The sequence below is a fragment of the Chanos chanos genome, chromosome 3 (genome assembly GCF_902362185.1).
Source record: "Chanos chanos chromosome 3, fChaCha1.1, whole genome shotgun sequence".
Classification (NCBI taxonomy): Eukaryota; Metazoa; Chordata; class Actinopteri; order Gonorynchiformes; family Chanidae; genus Chanos; species Chanos chanos.
Window position 1 is genome coordinate 53,918,221 of NC_044497.1, and position 26,193 is coordinate 53,944,413.

Here is a 26,193-nt window from a genome sequence, read left to right on the forward strand (position 1 = left end):
TCAAATGATTCAATAATGCTAATAAGACAGTTTCTCTTTTCGCATTCATCCACATTACTGAATAATTTCAGGCGCTGTGAATATTTTGCCATCATGTTTAATTACAGCTTGGGATTCATGTCCTCTCGGAGGATTCAACCTCGTTAAATTCTCCCTCCTTTCAAATGTGTATGATGAAGAGTCAGCCTTTTTTCTCATTGCTCATAATGATGAAAGTAGCCTACACAGAGAACCTATTTGGAATGTGTCTTTGTCAAACGTATTTATCCTTTTTTTTACCTTAATGTCTTGGACAATCGGCCAGCGCGCGTGATATATGACCTCATTATTGGAGTCCTTACAATGCTTCACTCAATGTTGCCTTTGTGCTCTTAAACGCGAGATTAGAAGAGATAAAACTTTTGTTGTTGTTTCTCTCGTTGTCAACATCAAAAAAAAAAAAAAAAACTTGCACAAACTGTGTTCTAATTAGTCCGGTTTGTGGAGACTGGGTGTGAAAGACTTTTATTGTTTGCTCGTGTCTTATCTCAAGGAAATAAAGGCGCAGATGCAGGATGTTGAGGAGAGGAGATTGGGCTTTGAGGCATTGATGAGTACAGCTGTTCTTTTGTCAGTTAGACGGTTGAGGTGGAGTTCCTTTTGAGAGCATAGTATGACAGTGCCTGCAGGAGCGTAGAGCCAGCCAGGCAGAACCGCTCTGGTTTATTGTCCTTTTGCCTTGTAGCACATCATAAATGAACCATTAAGAGGCAACAACATGAATACTCCACTTCAAAGATAAAGGTTTTACAAATCGCAACAGAATTAGACAGAATATGCAAATATAATAATGAATACATTATTCTAAATGTCTTATGTGTACCTCTGCTGGTATTAAACGTTATTCTTTGCTTTTGACAATTCAGAATGTAAATCTGCCCAAAAAACAAAACAAACAAACAACAACAACAACAACTAAAAACAGAATTTAGCTGACACTTAAAGATTTCCCATTCAGTCCTACTTGTTCAAGTTTTTCCGCGAATTTCAAGCATGGTCCATTTAATTTTGCCTCTACACTCACAGCGTCACTCACCAGCTCACCGCCTTCCTCTTTCAGTGATTGGTCAGCAGCTAGACGTATTCAAACATGATCTCTAAATTGATTGGTTTAGTAACCGGTTTGTAGAATCGTGAGAATGAACGGTTCGTTGTGTGTACTCCGTCTTGTTTTTTAGGCATGGGATGGACTGACTTGGATAGAATGCAGGGAAGCTGGCTGAACTACCTTCTCCCATCATAGTTATCATACATTGAGTGCTTGCATTTTATTTAGTGAGGGTCCGATATTGCAAGATACACGAACACGTAAGCGAGGAAGATTTGGGCTCTCTGGACAGGAATCTTCAATCATGGATTAATCGTAGCGAACAAGTCACATTTTTAGAGCTCGGATTTTTTCATTAGTGTTTTGGTTGGAACATCTCATCGTTGTTATGTGCATGCACATTGTAATATGTTTATCATTAGTTTCATTATTTTTTACGTTTAACGAGCTAAGTAGCATAGCAGGTGCGTTAGTTTTAGCCCTTGTGCCCACTGCCGCCTGGACCGGGGCTATTTTCGAGTAACCTACGTAGCTACATGATTACAGATTCAGTGAAACTGATACTTAACTGTTTCCATCACCAGTATTACATCGGAATATGCCCAGACAGTGGAACGTAACGATGTTTAATCAGGACGCCGACAAAGACCGCAGTTAATATAAATTTACAGTCGCGAAATACGCTTTGGGATAGCTACGACTGTGTCGCCGTGGGACACTCACAAACGTCTGGATTGCTATGGGGATCTGAATTGCTAACGAGCTATAGGCTTCACGAGATTGCGATGATAAATACTTGCGGACATTAGTTTTCTGTTTTTTAGTCGTTCCAGAAGGCAACCATCCGAATAAATACAACATGAAGCAATAAGAGTAAAGGTGATTGCGGATTAAATGTAACGTTAGGATGGCACTCATATTTTCTCTTGGGACCAAACCATTTTGAACAACACTGGATCGGTGGATGTAACCACTCTGCGTGTGAATATATGGTAAATATTGTTGTCTTTAATGTTCAAGGATTGCACAGTTTAACATTGGTTAAAGTAGCGTAATATATACCGAACCTCAGTCGAAAGGTCAGTCACTAGCATGCCTAAACGCAGAAAGAGGACTGTAGACTACTACTGCCCTGCCATACCTAACAATGGAAAGAAAAAATGTAGCATCTGCTTTTTCGAGTCCTTGTTTACTGTTGCTCTTTTCTGGAATGTTATTAATTAAGCCAGTGTTGTCGGAAATGCGTCTTGCTTTTTATGTCAGGTGGCTGCTCCCTGACTGATACAACAGTAATAAAGGAGGGCTTGTGTCAGAGTCCCAATGGCTGCAGGAAACGCTTTGAAGTATATTACTGGCCTTTCAAGGCGTCTGGTGAGACAGGCAATTGTATTGACAAAGCTGGCGGAAGTAATCACACCTCACAAGCAGAGACCTAGAAATTTAAGGTTGACCTCTCGGATTTGGTGTCTGCAAAGGTGTTAAAATCCACCCCGTTCTTGCAGAGAAGAAAGGAAGGCATTGAATACTTTATCAACGGGTTTATTCCCTATGAAAGGTAAAATGCTAAGATCCCGTAGTTTATGACGACTGTAAAGTTTCTTAAAACGCTTGTTGAGGCAACGGTAAAGCGAGTGCAAGCTGAATGTGGTGAAGATACTTTGGAAACGTTTGAAGTGTTCTCAGCTGAACAGATGGGAAGACATAATATTAATCATTCCCCCCAAAAACTTTTCATAATCTATTTGTAAATATAAAGTCGATAATGGATGCACTGGGTTATTTTACACTCCTTTCAGTTTTAGCGTTTTGAACATTGTGTTACAGTCTATGTAGTCATTGTTGTGTTAAAGAGGTTTTTTTTGGCTTCTTCTGACAGTCAATAAAACAAGAACACTGGTTGGACTCCATGAGGAGACAAATAGATTTGTGATTAAAGAATTTTCTCTGCTCCACCTCAACTTCCAGACCAGTTGTTACAATCACAGTTTTATGACATCTCATTTTGTCTGTGTCATGAAAGAAACATATTGGCCTTTAAGTCAGAGAATGTAATTAAATGGAGAGAGAGAGAGAGAGAGAGAAAGAGAGAAGACTGAGACCTCCCCCCACCGTGTAAGGAAATTGCTTTATTCATACAGCGGGATTTGACATCCAGTCAGTTTGACTGGTCCAGTTTCAGAGATTTGACAAGCTGTGGCAAGTAGAGCTGGAGCCGAAAATCTTAATTTTACTTGTCAGTCAGTTGTGCGCTGGTGATTGTGTACGATGACATTTGAAGTCAGTAATTTCTCAGAAATTGTGTTTGCGTTGACTTTATTGTTGGCTGACAGGCATTTTATATATTTGACAGGGATGTAGTGTAACATGGGAACAAATAAATTAAAGGAAGTTATTTAATGACTAGGGCCGAGTGTTCTTTTTTTCTTTGACCCTTTCATATACAATAGTGTTGCCATGGGATACCAATATTACATGTAATATGTACACAGCGCCACTGAACGTCCAGTGATTTGATTTGGGTTTGTGCCGACTGAACAAACATTTCTCTCAGACAGGAAACCAACTTAACTGAAGATGGATAGGGAAAGTAATCAGTAGCATGCTGCTCTCCACGGGAATTTCTCTGATGTCTTTACGTCCGATCAGCGGTTTCTCCGCTATCTGTCGTATTAAGGAATAGGATTCGTCATCTCTTTTCCCGTTGGGCAGTTTCGTCATTAAAGTAACTTGCTTAACATAACTTGCCATTAACCTACTCACTCTTACCCATATCCAAAATAAGATTACCCCCCCCCACCCCCCTTATGTTTCAAATTAGTGACCTGTACAGTCCGCGTGTGCGTGCGCGCGTGTATGTGTGTTTGAACCAATGTGGGCAGCTCTGCCTGTCTCGTGGTCAGACATGGAGGGGGAAAAAAACGTGCTTACAGTTACTGAATGTCCAGCCACTTACCATATTGTGTCGTTGGCAGCTCCACCGCCTTTCTCTCAGCCACATAATGGATGGAGCCAATATCGGCTTTCGTTTATCAGTAAGATACAGTTTATTGGCCCCGTTATTCCAAACTTGCCCAGGCTGTTGTTTGGTTGTACTTTCTGAATCCTCTATTAAGATTCCTCTCGCTCTCTCTTTATTGAATGTTTACAGTGTTGGTTTGCATGATAATTGTTCTTGATTAAACATTAGCCAGTAGTAGTGAGGCCGGTGGTTTATTTATTTTTTTTTCTGTCCTTAAAACAAACCTGAAGAATACCGTCACCAGTACCAGCTGAGATGGGTCTGTGATGGCTAATGCTAGTGATAGGAGGATGTGTTGTATCAGGGGTGAGATCAGAGTGGTGTGGGTAAGGTCGCGTGACCCCTGTGTGAGAGCTTAGAGATGGTCATCCAGTTCCACTTTCAGGAATAATGTCAATCTCTCGTTGCTAAGCAACACCCCCCCCACCCACCACCACCACCTTCCCCAACATCCACAGTAATCACCTTTTATCTCCTAAGGATGTCGTGTGTAATTACAGGCGGGCTGCCATCTTTTGAAATCTGCCTAATTGGTCTTTTTGTTTTTATGGGATGAGGGGTCGGGGTGAAAGAGGGCTTGGGGCGTGGGTGGGGGGTGTGTGGTGTGTCGGGAGGGTGGGGGGTGGATAAGGGAGCTGGACTCTGTATGTGTGTGTGTGTGTGGGGGGGGGGGGGGGGGGTAAGGCCAGAGTCTATAGATTTCTGAGTGCATTTAGTCCTCCTTTGGATCTACAAGCGCACACAGTCGAACAACTTTGAGGTGCTTCTTATAATTACATGCGTGTGCTGCTTGATTGGCCCTCGGGACAACGTGACCTGTTCTTATTGAGCTGCTAGCAGCAGGTGAAGGTCAATTTGGGTTAGCTTAGCTGAAGCAAAGTCCATTTTGGTCTCGGAACATTTGGGTTCCTATGTGTCGTTTTTGCGCCGAACGGATCATTAAGCGTAAAAAAAAAAAGAAGTGCTTCCCGTGTGAATACCCTGTGGGAACCATTTGGCCAAGCGTTTTTTTTCTTTTTCTTTTTTTTTTTTCGTTTTTTTTTCCTTAGTTCTGTGTTTTATTAACATTTTTAATGACTTGAAGGAATCAGTGACCCCTGACAGCATAATGAATTGCCCTGTGTGTTCTGTTGCTGAGATTGGGAGGGGGTTGAACTAAGTAAAGAGGGAAAACAGGCCATTTCTGTACTGTGAGCATATTGTGTGTGTACAGGCTAAATGTACGAAGGTTACACCATTCTTTTTTTTTTCTTTCTTTCTTTTTTTTGTCAAATCTGTTTTTAAATGAATGGTTTAAATTGCCACATACATCAGGGCAATTTGGTCGTGTGATCTCTCTCTCTCTCTCTCTCTCTCTCTCTCTCTCTCTCTCTCTCTCTCTCTCTCTCTCTTTTTTTTTCTCCTTTTCTTTAGAGTGAATCATCTTTTGTCAATATGAAGTATGTAATGAGATGATCTGTTTACACAGTGTGTTGTTCAATGATGTAGTTGGATTATACAGACATATGCGCTATCAAACATACGGACTCTTAAAAAAGAAAAGAAGAGGGAGAAATCTGATGTTTTGGTGGTGAAACATCCTGCAGTGATTGGTTGTCTGAATCATATTCTTGCTTGTTTAAGGACATATGTTTGGCGGGGGGGGGGGGGGGGGGGGGGGGGGGGGGGGGGGGGGGGGGGGGGGGGGGGGGGAGTTGTGCCCATAGCTCTAGAAATTACTGTAAAAGTCATCCTACAATGATTTCGCCAGTTCGTTTTAATGAAAATGAGTGAAATCTTCGCCCAGGAAAACCCTGTATGTGATCTTCCAGCAGTAGAGCCTGAGTCGTTAGATTGAGGTTATGTAGTGAGGCCTTGTTTGAAAGGAAATCTTTGTCTCTCAAACGCGGCTCTGATACCAATTATGCTAACTATTGGAAAATTTAAACAGGACGCTCTCTTATCGCCCAGTCCTGAGCTAATAGATTCCATTAAAAATGCATGAGGAGCTTTGCAGATGAATCCGGCATCGTTGTCTGTCAAATTCCCTCCCTCCTGCCTGCGCTGCCAGCCCCAGCCGGGGGGAAATGGCTCAGTTATCTTTTCATTATTCGGACAGGATCCCATTTCCACAGAGAGGGGCTCTATTCAGTGCGATTCGCGGCGTTCTGGTCAGCCATGGCTTCTGACAGCAGAGCATTCAGAGAGAGGCTAAACGGAGGCTTTGATCCTGCTACTTTCTCCTTCTCCTGCTCTCTTTCTTCTCTCTCTCTCTCTCTCTCTCTCTCTTTTGCCTTTTTTTTTTTTTTTTGTTTAATCGTGCCTGGAAAAAGTGTATCAAACCAGCCACTCCTCTTTATCACTGCGGCGTGTTATTTCCTCCTCTTGTGGCTTCTCTCTGTGTTATGTAGTTTTTTTGATTCGTGGTTGACCTTCTAATTTGTTAGAATTCACACAGACACACCTCTTTCATTTCAAACGTCGAATTTCTTCTCCCTTTCTTCTTCTTGTCCCTTCTTCTCCCTTTGCATGCATTTCTCTTCTCTCAGCCCTGGGGAGAAAGACAGATACGCTGAAAGAAATGAACTGTTTACCTCACCAGCTTCTGAAAAGCGCCTCTTAAAATGAAGTTTAAATCAGAGTGTGTCTTTAAAAGAGAGTTTTCTCTAATACGTGAACTACATGTTGGCTCATATTTCAGATGCACATGTTTTAGATGCATGTGTTTTATTTATTTATTACATTCATTGCTCTTATTCTTGTCAACAGTCATATCTGTGAATCAATCCTCCATCAGTTCAGATTTGGTGAAAAATATATCTTTTGTATGGTGGGTCTGTCATATCTTTGAAATAAGCAAGATCACCATGCAGTGTGTAACCCACTCCTCCTGTTTTGCCTGAGATGTCACTTTAGCACTGAGGCATTCTGCTTGTTGACTAATTTAATGCATTTGTAACAGTGCGATTATCAGGTTCATATGCAGGGAACACAGGTTGGCTTTTTCGTGGGTTGCTTTGGGGCCCTACTCGGGATGAGACTAAATAATGGAAAAATAGAAGAAAAGAAATTACCATACCACTCTGGTGCTAATCCCGTCTAACCAGTGTGTGAAAAGAACACTCTTCTTAAACCTTTTTCATTATCATCTAATTATTAACCGAGGATTTTTAAAGCCGCAAAGCTAAGTGGCTGAGGCATTTGTGTGTGTGTGTGTGTGTAGGGCTGGCTGGGAAGAGGGAGAGAGCAGAAGCAATGCGAGGTTATCAAAGCCACTTGATTCTGATTTGAGTCAAACCTTAAGAGGCGTCCTGAAGTGCAGGGAAGAAAGTGTGTGTGGAGGATAACATGATGAGGACAGATGATCACTGTGTGAAGGTGAAAAGGACTTACAGTTCATCTCAGTGCACCAAGAATACTTTTACTCTTATGATTTGGTTAAAAAAAAAAAAAAAAAGTTAAAAGTTAAAAGGAACATATTCACCTACTCTCAAAGCAGTCCTTGCAGGAACAGTTGTCTGGTCCTAACCGTGCCCCCCCCCCCCTTTTTTTCCCCTCTTTTTTTTTTTTTTTTTTTTTAATCAGAATGGATCGTGACCCTGAGGTTATTAAAATCAACATGGTATGCAAATGGGAGCTGTAGATAGCTTCACTTTAGTAGGCTGTAATCTACCTCTGTTCTGTTTCACTCAGGGTTTTGTAATTATCTCACCATGCATAATCCATTAGCCCCACTCCTCTGCTCTCTGAGCAACACTCCACGGATTAGATTAGATTCAGAAAGCGTCCAAAAGCTCCCCTCCGAAAAAAAAACAACAACAAAAAAACATAGTAACTCTATTGGGGGTAAGTGTATAAAGATGCATTTTTTTGTTGTTGCTCTTCCTTTGCAAAATAAGTTCTACATCTCTTTTACTTAGAAACTCTATTATCTTTTAACACATTTGACTCAGCCAAACTGATGATTTTTTGATGTTTTTTGACAATTAGACACCCCACCCTCCACTTGACTGTATATATACACACAGTACACACACACACACACACACATATATATATATATATATTTATATGTATGGAAGCGAGAGGACAATTTGTCTGCCAAAGCAATCTTATCGAGAATCCTAGGAGACAAAAGATCAGCAGTGGTGTGCAGGACCCTTATCTTCTTGGCGTCCCCCAGCCACCGCCGCATCAAGTGCGATAAGACCTCTTATCAGTGGAACTGATGTCACATAGAAGTGGCAAGGATTTAACGTCCTTGTCAGTCAAACTTTGTTAGCTCGACGCGTTACTTTAGAGTTAGCGGAGCACGTCGCAGAAGTAAGCATGGAGAAGAAGGGGGGGGGGGGGGGGGACGCGTTGGCAGAGGAATTCTCACGCGGAGAGCCGCGGAGCAAAAGGCAATTTCAGACCCATAATATAATTATGAAGGGGAAAAAAAAAAGGGAATCTTGGCTGTCACGCAACATTGTCAATTGGGAGCTGCTTTTTTTTTGTTTGTGGGTCATTTAAATTAACTTCTTGACTGTTTTCTTCTGTGTTTGTAAAGGTTTAGTGACATTTATAAACTCACAAGCTCGAAGGCTTTAGATGCGTGTATTGTAACACAGGGGTTTTTTGTAGCTTTTTTTTTTCCTTTTTTTTTTTTTTAAGCTCAAAAGTGCCTGTCTCTCATTTTCTCTGCCTCATTCATTTTCTCTTTTGATTTTTTTTTTCTTTCCTCTTCTTTCTTCCCTCTGAATAAGGCAGGGGGCCCTGTCAGTGGAAAAGAATGTTGCTTTAATGCGTTTTTATCCTTGAGCAAATATGGAGAGTAATGGAAGGTTGTTTCACAATTGTCTCTCATTTCTTGTTGATAGAGCTGTACTGGCATTTCCCCCTGGGATTCTGGATCGTCTGAACTCACCCCCCCCCCCCTCCCAAAACCTGTATGTCTTTTGAAAAATTCTCTCTAATGGAAGGCTTGTTTTGAAATTGGTACTCGCGAAAAACTCAGAGAATAGTGCTTTTTTGCCTTTTTTCTTTTTTTTTGGTTTTCAGTCGTCTGTGAGCAGAGGCTGACTATGTGGGTTTGAAGTGATGCTTTCTCTGCATGTTGAGTAAAGATGGGTTGGGGGGTGGGGTGGGGTGGGGTGGGGGAAATCTCTTCAGGCTCTTGGCTGGAATGAAAGCCAGTCAGTGTCTTTCATCCTTTGAGATGTAGGTAATCATGTTTACACAGATGCTTTTTGAGTGCTCCTTCCAGTTAGGAACTCACTTAAGGTGCCCCCTGAACCTTGAGGAAAAATGAAAGCAATAACGTGAAATGGAACTAAATAAAAGAAGTGTGTGGGGGGGGGGGGTAAAAAAAAAAAAAAGAGAGAGATCGAGAGAGAAGTAAACTTCACAGTTTATGGCTATAGAACACAGTCGCCAGTATTCATAATCCTACCTCTTTCCCCTGTTTTTGCAACATTGTGATTCATAATTAATTCCAAGTGACGCAAACATAAAACGAAGACATTTGTCTCTCTCAGAAAATGAATGGGGGGGGGGGGGGGGGGGGGGCGCAAAAAAGGGAAATATTTTTCAAAGAAAAAATCTTACAGCACCCTCGAGATTTGAGACACAGAGTGCACACACACACACATATCACAAATGCCTCAGGGTTAGATTTGTAATTTTTTAAAGTGATGGAAACGCCATAAATGATAAAATGTATTTGCCTATGTCCTATTTTATTTATTTATTTATTTATTTTTGCTCCTGTGCATGGGAAAATGATTTTGTGTGTGTGTGTGTGTACAGACTCGTATAGAGAACAGATAAGGGAAAAACATTCACGGAAATACATTTCCATCTGATTTTTTTTTTTTTAGATTCAGTTATAAACACACAGTCAAATCCCAGGTAAAACAAAGTTTTTATAAATAGAATTTGTAGACACAACATCGTGTAATTTTTCTAACATCCTCAGCACTGTGCGCTGTACACCAGTACAACAAACCAAACGCACATGCACGAGTCAAGAAACAGCCTTTCCTCATTCTTTTTTTTAAATCTTTCAGATCATTTACGAACGTTTTATTAGTGAGAGATGTATCGAGTTTAAACAGACGATGTTGTTGTTTTTGTTGTTGTTGTTGATTATTTGCGTTGTCTCGCATGTCTGGCTTGACCCTCAGTGTCATGCTGTGGAGGATGAGGAAGGGCAGGGGCGGTGTGGCTTGATTTATGGCATGCTGGGTAGATTGATTAGTCCTGTCATCAGCCCTCTGTGAAACACACTGCTACCCAAAACACACTGCTGGCCAAACCTCACTGTAAATAGCTGTGTAGTGCTATATGTTTGCAGTGCCCCCCCCCCCCCCCCCCCCCCCCAACTCACAAATTTATCTTTTAAATACACAATATTTCCTTCTGCTTATGGTGAAACGACTATTCATGAAAATGAGATAAAGTACAAGCAAACGGCTAAGAGACAATAGTACATGACTAGCAACAGTGAGGCTGTACTTGTATACATGTGTGCGGAGGAGACGTGTGATGGAGCGTACTGCTTCTAATCAAAACATTACAACGTTACATTCATCAGCATATAACATCAATCAGGTCTTTTTGAGATGATGTGAATATAAAAAAAAACGTGGATATGCTGTACTCTCAGAAGTCAGGTCCCTCTGATGTTCAGAGGGACCTGCAAGACCCTAGGTCTCTCACACATACTCTCACTCACTCACTCACTCGCTCACTCTCTCTCTCTGTCTTTGTTTCATGCAGATTCCTCGAAGCTTCATCCAGCCATAAAGTCTCAACCTGCACCATGTTGGCATGTCTACAGAGGAGGCAGAACCCTACCTCCCAGCACGTCATGTGTGCCAGTGTCACGGTGCTGGACACTCCCATCAACAGAAAAAGTAAGTCCCCGTCGGTGTGTGAAATTCAGCCCTCGCTAACCCCACAGTGAGACCCAACACCCCCCCCCCCCCCCCCACTTAATGCTTCTGCTGTCTGAGGTCAGTGCCCCCCTGCAGGTTATACACGATGAATTATAATTTATGTCCGAGACGCTTTTCCTTATGCTTTTTTCAGATTCCTACACGAGTCAGGTCGACGCTCTTTGTCCTTAAACGGTTTTACAGGTCCTGTGTTTTGGTGCTGTAGTCTGGAGCCTCTGTCTGTCTGTCTCTTGCCTGTGTGGAGCACTAGGCCCATTTGGCCTCTGTAACGCCTGATATGAACGGTAGTCCTAGCTATAACTTGGAGGAGCCTGAAAGATGTTGTCATAGTTTCTGGGGGTTTTTTTCTTTTCTTTTCTCTCCCCCCCCCCCCCCCCCCCCCCCCCCCCCCCCCCCCCCCCCAATCCACTGTGGTTGTCATTGAATGATGGAGAGGGTTCAAAAGTCTTTTTTCTTTTTTTGTTGTTGTTTGTTTGTTTTTACCCGTTTTGGTCATAAATTGAACCGATTCCATGATGACACTTGTTAAAATTCCACTCTTTCAGCACGACAGTCCCCAAAGTGAGACTAAACCAGCCTCTATACTTACTTTACATCCACAAAACCCAAGCCATCCGTTCAATTCCCCTGACCTAAGGGGCCCAAGTACTCGACCTGTAGAAACTGAGAAGGGGACCCTGCGGCATTAAACACAGCTTACAGAATTGAACTCACTGAATGATTTGGCGTTGATGTGAGGTTTCTCCTGATCTGTGGAAGACTACAGAGACAAGTTGTGGGTATACTGTTGTTGATGTTAGTTACCAGGAGCAGAGGTAGGTTCACCTTGGCCTATCCCAGGAAAATTGAGTCCAAGCTTTATCAGAGTCAGAGATCTCCTCAGATCCCGCCTGTGTCTGTTATCAGTGACACCCATCACACCCTGCTCTAATTTAATTCATGGGCACATTGATCAGCGCGGTCACAGAGTACAGGCTGACGTTGTTTCTCTTTTCCAAGGGCAGACTTCAACCCGCCACATCGCACTCCTGAACCAAAACCCTGCTGGGTTTTTTTGTTGTTGTTGTTGTTGTTGTTTTTTTTTAAACAGGGGCAGTTTGCTTTCTTCTTCTTCCTCTTTCGTTCCACAGAAAATATCATAAGGAAGTCATTGGGTGGAACTTGGAGCAAAGTTTACTCTTAATGTCAAATAAGGATTTTTTTTTTGTCTTCCTTCATCGGTGAACCAGTTCTAGTCTTAATCTGTCAAATCTGTAATTTATTGCCGTACATGTAACATGTATTGATATATTCCATTTAAATCAAGATGTACTGTCATAATGCTCTTTTGAACATCAGGAAATTATGATGGTAAAGAAAAAGGGGGGTGGGGGCCCAGGAAGAGAGACAGAGAAATGTTTAAATGTCAGAAATATGTGCTTTGACCTTTCTGTGTTTAATTGAGCTGCTGTGAGCTTGGCGTAGACAGTGGCTTAGGAAAGGTCTGACGATGATAAGGCAGTGCCCAGGCTATTATTGATTTGATTCTTCCACACAGCAAAGCCTTCGAGTGAAGCTGACCTTCTTTCTGATCCACAGCCCTGGGTCTCTCTCTGTCTCCCAGTAAATCTATGTTGTCTTGTATTGTACCAGCAGTTCAAGAATGTTGCTCACACACACACATTAATATATATATATGTGTGTGTGTGTGTGTGTGTGTGTGTGTGTGTGTATGTATGTATGTATTGTGTGCGTGTGTGTGTGTGTGTGTGTGTGTATATATATGTATGCGTGTGTGTGTGTGTATATGTATATATATATATATATATATATATATATGTATATGTGTGTGTGTGTGTGTGTGTATATGTGTGTGTGTATATATATATGTGTGTGTGTGTGTGTATATATATATGTATGTATGTATGTGGGGAGAGAATGTTAGCTGTTGGGAAAGCAGTGGGAATTGAAAAACCCATTGACGATATCCGTTTATTGGTCATTATGTTGAGAAGAATCTCCAAATAATAATAAATGCAGAAGCCATAGAAATGTCTGCTTTGATTGAAGATTTTAGATATTTTACAACTCCCCACACCCCCCCCCCTTTCAGTAACTCTCTCTCTCTCTCTCTCTCCTCCACCCACACGTTTCCCCATGCCCATGTACCATTGGGGTAAATCCTCATTGTCTCTGTGTTATTAAATATTAATTTGGAATCTGCAGAGCACTTGTCTGCTAAATGCTGCAACAGAAGGGCCCTGCCTGCCGCAGGCAAAGCCTGGGGGGGGATTGGGTGGGGTGGGGGCTCTCTTCCCTCCTGTTTACCTGCAGGCTTCAGCAGACCCCCCTAAACCTTATGCGCAACGACAACAACCAGCCGACGCCTCGCAAACCCCCATCCCACCCCCCCGATGCGCAGGCTGAAACAAGGACCGGCACATAGGGCACAGTTTGCGCGTAGTTTGTCAGATAAAAAAAATACCGCTCTTAACGACAGGTCGAAGCTAATGCGTCTCGTTCCTTTTAAAAACTTTGGGGGGGGTATGAGTATGAGGTTGGAGCTGAAATTGGAAAAAAAGTACGTCGCAACAGAACTCGCCCAAAGCCAAGCGTCGCCTCTTGTAGTCCTAGAATCTCATTCAGGCACTACAGCGCTCGTCGCCGAGATCTCGAACACCCTTCCCAGCCTGTCAGTGATGTGTTTGCATTTCATTAACGTTTGAGGAAACTACCCTGGGGTCAAGTGAGGTGTAGGGATGGTATTTCGCTACAATAATTGTCTCTCGCCTAAAGGAGAGTAGCGGTTCCATCCAGTGTTCGGCTAGTCCTCCACAGACAGGCCAGATCCTCTATCACAGCTGCCCTGAGGACAAAGCCAGTCCTGGACTGTATCCTCTAAGATATCTTGCCATTCGAAATCTCGTCTGGAGGAGTGTGGTGTGTGTGTATGGGCTGCGGATTAATATAGAGGTGGGAGTCATTTCAGTTCACTTGGATTTTCCATTGCCCCTCCTCGTTCTCGTTTTTTTTTTTTCCTGCGTTAACTGAAAAGAAGAAGAAGAAGAAGAAGAGGTAGGCACTAAAGCAGACATTGAGGTTCCGGTCTCTGTCACTTGGATCGGTGTTAATGAGAGCTCTGTTTTGGGTTAAAGTGGTCTCGTGCATGAGGTGAAGATGATGGGGAAGGATGGGTTTTTTTTTTCCCACACTGTTCTGTTGGCCTGGTTTTTTTTGTTGTTGTTGTTGTTATTGTTGTTGTTTTTCCTGAAGGCTGAATCGAAACAAGTGCTGCCCTAAGCAGAGCACAGCAAAGCAAAGCAAAGCAAAGCACAGCACAGCCAGGCAGCCAAGAGACAAATGGGTAGTGACAGTGCTGCGGAGCTGTATCCACTCAAAGACTATCCAAGAACCAATAAATAAGTTCCCCGTTTCCCCCATTGGCCCCTGCTCTCCACCCCTGCTCCAAGGTTATTCAGTTCAATAGAGAACTATAAGAGGCTGGGACCAATGTGGTCCAGGTTCCTCTTTTGCTCAGATATAAGGCACATAGTTGCACATATAGGTCTTGGCACATAGGTCCTCATGAAAAAAGGGTGGTATCTCTATCTTCACTACTCTGTAAAGCTGGAAGATGACTCTTGTGTGCACATGGGTCCCTGTATTGGAGGTTCATGTCAGTTAATGTTAAGCTGTGTTAATATTAATAATGGGGAAGAAGGGTCTGCTGGAACTTTGGCATGAGCAGTGGAGGTTCATGAGGGCACAGTTCTCCTCAGGGGGTGTGGGTGTGTGTGTAGAGCTCGGTGATTTCTTTCATACCCCTGACTCTGTTGGCCAGCTGTTACTGGTCTATGATAGATCTAACATGACCTACGTGCTTTCAGCGTTTGCTCTCCAGCGTGATCAGAAATCGCTTTAGGCTTTTCTTTTCTTTTCTTTTTTTTTAAATCTGGCAGACTGTGCACTTTGCAAGTTAATTTTTTTTTTGAATTACTCTGGTGTTGTGTTTTGAATGGAGTTGTGCTTGTCATACGTGCAAGGCATTCTAGGTTCTGGTGAGGTTCTGTACTGCATGTTTTTCCCACTCCTGTGTATAATCGTGTGTATAATATAATCCCTGTTTGTACTGTCGGTGGGTTACTCTCAGACTTGATCGTGGGAGTGAACCGCACTGGTGCACCTCAGAACGTTGTGTGAGACTGAGAGCTGGCTCAAGTGGTATCTCTCTGTTTAAGTTGGTGACACTTTTGATAGACTCACTGGACAGACACAGACCCGGTTCATTTCATGGGTCTTGACAGCTGGGTCGGTAAAGACTTATTGTCTAATCTGGACGAGCCTGAAAGACGTTGCCACGGTTTCCGTTTTGTTTGTTTTTTTTTCCCTTGTTTTTGTGTTTGTTTGTTTTTTTTTGTTTGTTTTGGGGTTTTTTTCCACGATGTTGAAAGGCTTAGAGTACAGAGAAAGAGATCCGCTGTGGTCGTGCCATTGAGTGATAGAGAAAGCATAAAAGTCTGGCTACCTACCTATCTAACTATCTATGTACAGAGACAGACGGAAAGAAAGAAAAAAAAAAAAAGAAAAAAGAAAGATCTTTCCCAGGCATAGAACTTTGATTTGACTTGAACTGCCTCATTAACTTGCAGTGTTGACTCATCAAATAGCGGTAATGTCAGTGCTCTGCCGTCAAATTGAACTGAATAACGGGAAACCTGTGCCGCTGACAACTGACCTAGCCATTAACGTGAAGAGAAGATAAAGTAGCTGTGATTTGTCTTGGTGAACCATCCCTTTCACGGCTTAATAACCATTTTGTTTCTGAGAATCAAGATGTTAATGTAAACAGGATTTTTTTTTTTTTATGACGTCTGTGTTATCGCTAGATATGCCACGACTCTGAATGGAAACAGGCCGGCAGCTCTCTGTAAATTTGTTTACTCCAAATGTTAAAACCTCTGTAGAGCCAGTGGTTTGAAGATATGACTGAACATTTTCTTACTCTCTGGTATTTGTCAAGAGTTATTGTCTCACTGCAAGGATTTTAAGTAATCTCTCCAATTTGCCGTTTTTGCTGGTGTTTCTTTTTTTTTTTTCTTTTTTTTTTTGTCAAGAGGTGTTTTGAGGTCTGGTCGTCAGAGGTCTGTGGAAATTTCATGAGGGAGTTCAACTCCTTTTTTTAGACATGGCTCAGAGGCTTGTTTTCCCAGTTAATCACTGATTAACTCAAACAGCTACAAAACAATGAGGTCTCCACTCTGATCCAAAGGGGAATAGCTTTAAGTGTGACCATGGGAAAAAAGATTAGGGAGCTTACTGTGACTGAAAACAACTCGGACGGGGGAAAATGGACTCGGTACAGAGGTTAGCGTCGATAACGGAATTGTGATGTTTGTGTTAGCCCTGCGTCCAAATTTTGCCTTCTTCCTCTGCGTTTCGCATCTCTCCGTACAACGAAAGAGCGTTCGCAAAGGGGTTTCTCTGTCAAAACAAGCCAATCCACCCCTTGGATCACAAGGCGTGTCTCCTCCCCCTTCAATACCCCCCCCCACTGGATGACATTATCTTCCCACTTTAAAGGGTTCTTTTGGTATCAGATTGTGTGTGCGGTTAATTAGCTGAGTGTTAATTGAGATTTCAGAACTGCTCTTCAACTCCCCTTCCTCCCTCCAGAGATCGAAATAATCTGAAAAGAAGTCACCATTAAGTGGTGCCTTCAACTGAAAGGTTGACCTTGGTCCTTGCAAGAAGTATTGGTTTAGTCTGCTCAGTGCTGTGTGTGTGCGTGTGCGTGTGTGCGTGTGTGAGAGAGAGAGAGAGAGAGAGAGAGAGAGAATATGAAATGAGAATCTTTGAGTGTGTGTGAAGAATGTTGTGCACGCAGAACAAGTACTTCATCTGTGGTCCTGCACTTCATGACGAAAAAGCTACTTACACCTAAAGACCATTATACCACCAAGTACATATTGAGTAAAGGAAACTTAGCCAAGACCTCAATTACAAAATCAGACCAACACAAAACTGGTAAGCAGGTAATGAATCGCGTCATGTGACATTTTTAGATAAGAAGAGTTGAGATGATGACGTGATATGAACCTTGAGCCCATGGATTGAGTCTTAACGAAGCGGACAGTTTAGCGTTTTGAGGAGTTAGCGTGCCCAAGGTGATTAGCTCATTGCTTAAGGTCAGAGCGCTAATTACCTCCCTCTGTCACCACGAAACAAACGAATCTAAGTGTCAGAGATATGTTCCACATAATTTTCTTTGCCTTTCGCAAACGATTAGTTTTTTGTTGTTGTTTTTTTTTTAATTCAGACTTGATATTTTTATTCACTGAACTGCTGCCAAAGAAGACTAATTGGTTCACGTCTGTTTGAAACAAGCAAGTTCAAAAGTTAATTAGCGGGATTGGAGTAGACTACATTTTTCTTCATTGAAATTTATGATGAATCTATTACTTTAGCGATTGCTCAGACTTCATGGGCGCGTCTGAGAAGCATTGAATTCCTGCTAAATAATCGAAAGTAAATAATCACTTGCACGTTTTAGTTAAAAATGATTCTGAACCGTTACTTTAAATACTTGTGACTTTGATTAATAGTCCGAGGGTTTTTTGTAAGATGTGTCGCAAGATGACATGTTAACTAATGGCTGGAAAACCCTAACCCTAACGGTAATGTGTTTATCAGGAGCAGGTTGAGAACAACAGCTGGTGGTTCAGTTGACTGTGGTTTTCAGTTGCGCATGTGTTACTCACCTCTCCTCACTGGCTCAAGGTAACCTCTCAGGGACTTAACTGACCTCAGGCCCATTGAAACTGATCAAGCATGAAGCGCTCTCACACCCTCTTCACATTCAAGCTATGGTATTTGTTTAGGAAACGTTAAAAGCTACGGAGCTCAGCAGAGCTTTGCTGTTATATGATAAAGAAAACGTAATCATGAGCAGTTTTTAAAGTAAATGCTTCAGCCCTCCTCGTGCCAGCACCTCAGGTGTTTTTTTGTTTTGTTTTGTTTTGATTTGTGGTGAAATTTGTCACTGTTCTGCCGTAGCAACTCGGTGAGGTTCGGGAAAGGAGACAGCGGATTGTTGTACTGTGGGGGGTTTTTTTGGGGGTTTTTTTCGGTGAGATTCTGTGACGGCACACTCCGCCTCTCCTCCTCTTTCTTCCATTTTAAACACCCAATTTATTTCCTTTATGAGATGGATCTTGTAGATTGAATCATTTTCACAGTCGGAGGCTCATTGTGGGGCTCGAAATGAAATGAACTCCCGAATCAATCCTGAACAAGGGCGATAAGTGAGCTGTGCACTGCATGGCTGAGAAGATTCTTAATATGGGGTTTTGTTATTGAAAAAGAAATGAATTGTTTTGTTTAAAAAAAAATAAAATAAAATAAAATTTAAAAAAAAATTGTGGTTTCTCTTCCATTCAGCCTGTCTATTCTAATAGTTGCAGTGATTTTTTTTTTTCTTTTTTCGCTGACTGGTGTAATCTCGCTCATTTTCGACGCTTTTCTTTTCATGTCAGAAAATTCCATAAAGGTGTCAGTCTCAGGGCAGGCAGTCATTTCTGCCAACAGATTTATTGCTTATAAATGGAACACTTTTGCAGCCCTTTCCTTTGTTGCGGAGAGCTAAACAACCATGAAATTGCCTGAATGGTGGTGTTTTAAATCCAATCTCGGTTTTTGTCCCTCCAGCTTTGCCGTACGCAGCCGAATGTAGGTCTCTCTGGAGACTGATGTTTTTTTTTGCTTTTTTCCCCCCCCATTTTAAAACCAAAGTACACAAGTGCGGATATTGCTCCGGTGCCACTGTAAATATGGATCTATGTTCTCCGGTGATAAATTGAGGTACCTTAGCTGTTCAGATATTGAGAATGTATAATAGGGGTTTTTGCTGAGCACCCAAGGTAAACAGGTGCGGGCTTTCACTTATTCAGTGCAGTTACTGTGGCTGGACATGCATCGCATGACATCAGCACATTATAAAACCCTACCCCTGGATTATTACTCTCATTGTTTGTTCAGAAGTCCAGCTAAAAATACTGCCAACGCCCACATAAAGTGTCCTTTAATAGGGCCCTGGGCCACCCCAAGCTGACAGGACAGCAACAGTGTGCCTTGGAAAAAAAGATTCTACTGGTGTTTCTGGATCCCGCGCGGTGGAAAGAAGGCGCCACCATTCTTCCGTGAGAGATTCAGGTCATTCGGCGTTTTTTGTTTATGGTGGTGGAAATTGCTGTCTCAGGCCATCACCCAAAGGAATCTCCCATAAATGTTCGTTTTTAGGTTCAGATCAGCTGACTGCCGTTGACCATGTCATATGGTTTAAATGGTCATCGTATTCGTGAGACCGCTTAGTGATCACACGGGGTCATACACATAGGGAGTATTGTCATCTTGGAAGTGACTACTCCCATCAGCACTGAAGTGCTTCACCATAAGCTGGATCACCTGCCTGGACGTATCCAGCATCCTGTGTTCAGTTACAACACCAGGTGGCTGTTCCGCTTTGTGTTTATTTCTGTCTTTACTTTGGCTTCGTAACAATTCTAAACCATTCCTGGAAAACGCACCTGACTCTAGAACTCATCGCCGTGGGAAACAAGCTATCAGGTCAATCAGTTTATTTTGCTGTATAGCCTACCACGTGCATGCTTATCCGCTTTTCAAGAACTGGGTGAATGATGACTCATCTGACAGTATGACTTTTAGTCCACTGCTCATTTGATAAGTGCCTGTACTCTTTGCCCCATGTGACTTAGCAAACAGGCATCTGTAGGTCCAACAGGCGGCTTATGCACCGCAACCCGACCATAGTGACGTGGCCGCACACAGGGTTTTGGAAATGCCGAGGTCCGAAAAACCGAGCGTGCCAGGGGGGTTCGGGGAGCATGCGTGATTTCTCTGATCTACGTATGTTCTTTTGTTAAAGACGTTTGGAGGTCGAAAATTGGGTAACAATAGCTTTAAAACCATGTCAGTGGGCAGTAGCGCTAATTATCTGTCAAGCAGTAATGCATGAGAATCAGGTTAAATGTTGCAATGATCCACAGTACAATCTGGAAATGCAGAAAGGGGCTAAAATAATCACGAAGCATCTGAAAATGAATGCTGACCATGTTTTAATCAAATTGTTCAAGTAAAGGGAAATTCACACTGCAGACACCATTGAGATCTAATCATAACCAAATATTGGAGCAGCAGTGTCGATTTTGTATGTGTGCCTTGCCTCTCTGTCCTCAGCATTACATTCTCTCTGTTCATTCCTCCTTCTGTCCTCTACTCTTTGTTCTCTCTCTCCCTCTGTATTCGCCGCCTGTCCCTTCCTCCGTGACGCCACACTTGTCTCTCCTGCCAAAGTGTATTAAAAAATAATTTAGTAAAATTATATACACCTTCTTCATTTCATCTTTGTGTTTCAGTTTGCATCATTTTGGATTCGAATGATAGAGATGTGTCTCAAACAGTACATAAACGTGAGCAAAATATGTTTTGTACAATAATATATTTGTACAATAACACTATATTTTGACACTATAATTATGCTAGGTTTGTGGTGTTGTTAAATTGAGCCTGTAGGTTCCGCTGTGGTTACCAAAGTACGTATATCTCTGTGGTAAATAGGCTTACATTGTTTGAATGTGATCGGGGTCAGTCGGGTTTTGTTTGTGTTGACCAGCACAGGGACATAATGCTAATCCTATCCTGGGCTCAGTGGGCTGTACCTGCTCTTCCCCTCTCCTCTCCGTCACCTTAACTCTTTCTTTTTCTCTCCATCTCCTCATCTTGTCCTGTAGCTCTACCCTTCTCAAAGCTGAGCGTTGATCGATGCAGTCTTTTAATTTTCGTCCGTGTCAGTGAAGAAAGTAAACACAGGGGTTAGTTGATATTTATATGTAAATGTTGCCGGCCTCCGCCAGGACAGTCTTGCGATGAAAATAAAAATATATAGGGGTACCTCATTTTAACGTGCATTTCAACCCTTTGCGCAAACTGAATTGAAAGAAAAGCATTTCAACTTTGGTTGAAAGTTTATCAGTCTGACATTGGATGGAGGGAATTCATGTCAGCTAGCTAGCTAGCTAGTTAATTCACTCAAGTGAAACTAACTAGCCGGCGTCGTGATGGTCGGCCACTGTTTAACGTAGTGCGACTGCAAAGGAGCTATTTGTCAGACGACGTCTGGGGATGAATGGCATTGAACAACAAGCGGTCCACTAGTAAAATTCTCTAGTTACCTGTATCACTCTTCAGTATCACTCATCAGCTGCCTACCCTGGTTTGTTGACATAATCAAAGAACCACTGTGTTGAGTAAAGATTCTGTAGTAACGACAAGATCATTCACTCACACACCCATGGTAAAGCAATGATTCCGGCGATCAGATGATAAAGTCAGTTGTCTTGGTGTTGTACAATATCTTTACAGCACCAAAGTAGAGTTATTTTTAGGAAATTGTTTCACGACTTGGACTGTTAACGTCCTAGAATTGACACTCGCAGTTGTCTGGTTTAGATTTCCTTGTTTGTTCCTGAAGAACTTTGAGCAGTCTTGGTCTGTAGAGCTCACACCTAGTGTGCCCCAACATTCGTCTGTCTTTTCACAGTCATTGAGATCTCTTCTCCTACCTATAGTAGCCAAAATAATGGATGACTGGGCCAGGCTACCATTTTTAACACGTGACCCTAAGCATGAGAAGAGGTTAATAACTTCATTAACACAGGAACGTTTCCTGTGTGGAAGCACCTGCTTTCAATGTACTTTGTCAATCATGTAGTCAAGTAATCACTCTTCTAATTTGGTAGTTACCTGTAGACTCATCCACTTTTGTTTTTTATTTATTTATTTTTATTAAACGTTAAAACGGGCGAAAGTAACTCTGGGAGCATGTCATTGTTCTGTTTTTCTGATAGTAGCGACATGAAAGGACGCCGTGCTTAGCATTAGCGATCCACACGTAGCTTAATCTCTTACTGTGCTCATTTCCAACGCAAAACCCTCGCTTTATATTTGTACGCAGTTGAGTGTGTTGCATAGCCAAACGGCATTAAATGAATTCCACTCAAGCCACCACACAAAATTAGCTTTCCCCTCCCTCCCCAAATCTCTTTTTTTTTTTTGATTTCCCAGGGTAATCCAATTTTGTCTTGAAGAAAGACCGAATTAATTTCATAATGCACTGATCAAACATTGCCTGAGGTGTCTGCCTGCACAAAATGAGTTTTCAGACAGATGCAGATGTCGTAGGATGAACATCCACGGGAGGAAATGAGGCAGAGGACAAGTATGTGAGAGCAGGAGAGGGGGGGGGGGGGAGAAAGAAGACACTCCAATATCTCTGTTTTTATTGAACAATTTTTCTTGTCTTCTGTCTACTTTCTGATCATTTTTATTCATTCAGTCTATCAGTTTTCTGTATTTATAGCGAAGAATCTCTAGGATAATAAGCTCCATTGGGCAGCACGATCTTAAATTTTAAATGGGGGGTTTTCTTCATATTTTCTACACGATGTGAATATATTACCCATTTTCGCCGTATATATACCATATTCTCTCGCTCCTAATCTAATCCTAATCTTTTTGGTGGAAGACGTCTCTCATTCATATGATGATCAAAGCTTGAGAAACTGTTTGTGTACGTTTTTATGTTTTTGTTCTTAGCAGCGGAGAACTAAGCGTGGATGTTTGCTGCTATCTGAAATGTTAGTTTGAACTGTTTAAGCCAGGGACCTAACTGAGCTGTTTGTGTCTTGTGTCTGTCTGTAGGTGAACTGGGCTCTGTGCTCTCCCCTCGGTATCCCACCGCGGCCGAGCTCGACGCCTACGCGCAGAGGACGGCTGACAGCCCCTTATCCATCAAGATCTTCCCGTCCAATATCAGGGTCCCTCAGCAGAAACAAATTAACCGGACTGTCAACGGTTTAGACACCACGGGGCAACGCTTCAGCCCTTACTCGTACCCTTATTCCGGAGGATACCAAGGCTTGCTGGCCATCGTCAAGGCTCCCACCGTGACCAAGGGCCTGGTGAAGAATTCCGAGGGCAAGCGGACTAAACTCTCTCCCGCGCAGATAGCGGTGGCTCCGTACGCCCCGCCCGCTAACGGCAGCGTAGCTAACAGACACAGGCTGAGGCCCTACGACATGGCTCTGTGTAAGCCTCCCGAAGTGCCGAATATTCCCGCGCAGCCCAACGTCATCGTGGGGGCGTCCGCCGTCTCCGTCTCAGGGGGTCAGAGCTTGGCTCTGGCCCCGCGGTCGGATCTGCCCGTCCGGGGCATCGTGCGACAAATGAGCCGTCCTTCCCGTCCCGCCCAGGGGCCTCTGCAGTCCGGCGACTGTCATCTCAGTCCCTCTCATCAGGTTGCCACGGCAGCCGCCTGCACAGACTCCAGCTTCGCCGTGGCCGCGCCCCCTCACAGCAGCCTTGGCTATTCAGGAGCAGTGTTGCCTACTCAGACTGCAGACATGGCCAAGGCTGGAGCTTATATGGACAGCGTGGATTACTCTCTGTGGCAACACAAACACCCCAGGCAGCAGCAACAACAGTATCAGCATGGGCTGCAGCTATACGGTGCTAGCAGCGGCGGTGGCGGTAGGGCACCCGTGAGCTGGTCTCCGGAGGTCTGCGTCCCGGTGTTAGGCAGCGCTGGGCTCTCATTCAGGTCCCACCCTCTCGGCACGGCGACGGGCGGTACGAACGGCGTGCTGGACAAGGTCGGCTCCTCCCCGCTGAACTGCGCCGCCATGCACGGAGAGTTCTCCGTCAGCCAGTTCTTCGCACCGCCGCCGCCACCGCCGCTGTGGAACACCGTGCTGACCACTCCAGACGGCGACTCTTACAACCCGCAAGACCTGCCGGCCAGCGGCGCCGTCATGGGCAGAGCGTGTGACTCTGCCTTGGCCCGCCCCCACGGCCCCTCCCAGCACTACCCCCCGGACAGGGGCCTGGCGCTTTGCTGCGGCCTGCCCGGCAAGAACCTGTGCCACGCCTCTGTCCTCAGCAGCAGTTTGCAGTCTCTGGAGTGCCTGATCAGCGAGATCCACCCCCCTTGCATTAAGGAGCGTATGCTGGGCAGGGGGTACGAGGCGCTGGGGATGCCCCACCTCCTGGATCACCAGTCCGTACACGTCCAGCTGCCTGTGTTCAGATAGGACAACCCGGGCGGACGCTGTCAAACCATAACATGGAACTGTATGGGATATTTAGTTCAGTCAGTGGAGGGATGGGTTCGTTTGTATCAGACACATGCCTTTGAGTCGATGTGTTCTAAAAGAAAAAGGGCTCACCTGGTCTTTGACAAAAGGGTAACAGCTATCCTGACAAATAGTGAAGGTCAACGTGTCATGGTTTTCGTTCTTTCTCTTTCTTTCTTTCTTTCTTTCTTTCTTTCTTTCTTTCTTTCTTTCTTTCCCTCTCAAATTTCCCCAGATGGACTTTCTTTAGCGCAAACAAAGAATTTTTCTTATTGTTTTTCACTTCCTCTTGTTTTGTTTGGATAACTTGGATAACACAAAAGGAAACCTCTTCATATTAAGCTGCCAAAAACATAACTGGAAACTTGTGAAGCTTGTGACTTTTGTCAGGTCTACGCTGTCCTTACTTTAACACGTATTTGGGAAAAAAAAATCCATTCTGACAGACAAAAGCAAAACAAAGCATATAACAAAATTATTACAACATTATTGCACTGCTATAAGATAATGAAGATTATTCTGCAATTACAAAAGAATAATAATAATAATAATTTAAAATAAAAAAACTTGAATATTTTTGCTGTATTATGTCTTTAGCTGCTGATGGGTAAACATATTTATGATATTTGTTTATTTCTAGTTGTTTCATCTCTATATATAATATATATATATAATACATACATACATACATACATGCATACATACATATATTTTCTTTGTGACCAATATGTGTCAGAAGTTTGGTTCAATCCAAAGGCCCATGTGATTATGCTTTCCCATGAATCATTGCCTGGTTATTATTACTGAAACTAACGAAGCTGACGCAGTGGCATGCTGTTGGCATCTGTGTCTCTGGGAGCTGATAAGAGAACCAGGGGGACAGATGGGTAGGCTCAACACGCTAGCGGAGCTGAGGCATTAGCCGTTTAGCTCCATGGCTCGTCCTGCTCACAGCAGGACAGACAGCCAGCGGTCAGAGAATACACTGGATCTCATTCATGGGGTTTCATTATTGTTTTGTTTTGTTTTTGTTTTTGTTTTTTTAATTTATTGATGTTTGGACTTGTTCAGTATATGAGGTACAGTTGAATCTCTTAAGTCTGGGATGCAAGACTTGATCAATCATTTCTACGTCATTTCTTTTCTAATTTTGCCGAGTTTGGAATTGTTTTGGAGCTTTGTTTTAAGTCGAATAAAAAAAAAAAAAATTGTATACAATGGGCAAGATGTTTTTTTAAGTGCAATTAAAATGTCAGCAGAGAAGCCCTATCCTTGTATGACGCTACAATTACAGACTGACTGTGTGTGACTGAAACCCTCTCCTTGATCTTAATTAAGATTGTCAAATAAATCTAATTTAGGGATGTTTTTTTTCATACCTGTTCGACTGTGTCTGGTTTTTTTTCTCTCCCCCCCTCCCCCCCGTGCAAATCTCGGTTGTCCAACAGTAACTTGTGGCGTCTGCCACAAACGACCACAAAAAGAATTGATCAAAGCACTCTCGAGCCAGTTAGCTTGGTTGGTTTCCTGTGACTCTTACGTTTGAGGAAATACTCTTGCAAGACCGAGACGCGACGACACTTTCGTATTGGAGAGATTCATATGATAAGTATATTTTTGGTATGTGGCACCTCCACTTTAGAGGTGCTAAAGTTTTCGGAACGAGATAAGACAGATTCTTTAGCTCACACTGCTTCCCTGCTATGTTCACACCATTGCTAGATTTTCTGCACTCAAAGTTATTGGCAAATTGTGCCTGTAGGGAAAACTGTCGGGGAGGGGGTAAAAAAAAAAGTTTCCCAAGTAAAATATTTATAACTCAAAAATATTCACGCCATGATGGAGACTATATTGTACTTCCTCCCTGCGTGAAGACTCTTTACTGTCACATTTTTCAAAAGATTCTGAACTTTAACAAAACAAGTCCCAAATGAGCTGTTACACACTTACATTTTAAGTTGTCGATAATATTTTACAACACTT

General features: G+C 42.9%; 1 protein-coding gene across 2 annotated transcripts; it reads left to right on the forward strand.

The window, feature by feature from the left end:
• Positions 1 to 10,890: 10,890 nt before the first annotated feature.
• LOC115808349 (protein FAM222A-like) lies at positions 10,891 to 24,300 on the forward strand. 2 transcript variants are annotated; one of them, XM_030769692.1, is made up of 2 exons: positions 10,891 to 10,984; positions 22,781 to 24,300. In XM_030769692.1, the coding sequence occupies exons 1-2, from the start codon at positions 10,891 to 10,893 to the stop codon at positions 24,166 to 24,168; spliced, it is 1,482 nt and encodes a 493-aa protein (XP_030625552.1). In that variant the 3' UTR covers positions 24,169 to 24,300. The 2 variants fall into 2 exon arrangements, with proteins under 2 accessions (XP_030625552.1, XP_030625553.1); XM_030769693.1 differs by lacking the exon at positions 10,891 to 10,984 and adding an exon at positions 19,847 to 19,927.
• The last annotated feature ends 1,893 nt before the right edge of the window (positions 24,301 to 26,193 follow it).

Coding starts and splice junctions, on each gene's coding strand:
- LOC115808349 (XM_030769692.1), top strand. CDS start 10,891: ATGTTGGCATGTCTACAGAGGAGGCAGAACCCTACCTCCCAGCACGTC. Junction 10,985..22,780: donor CACTCCCATCAACAGAAAAA/GTAAGTCCCCGT, acceptor GTCTGTCTGTAG/GTGAACTGGGCTCTGTGCTC.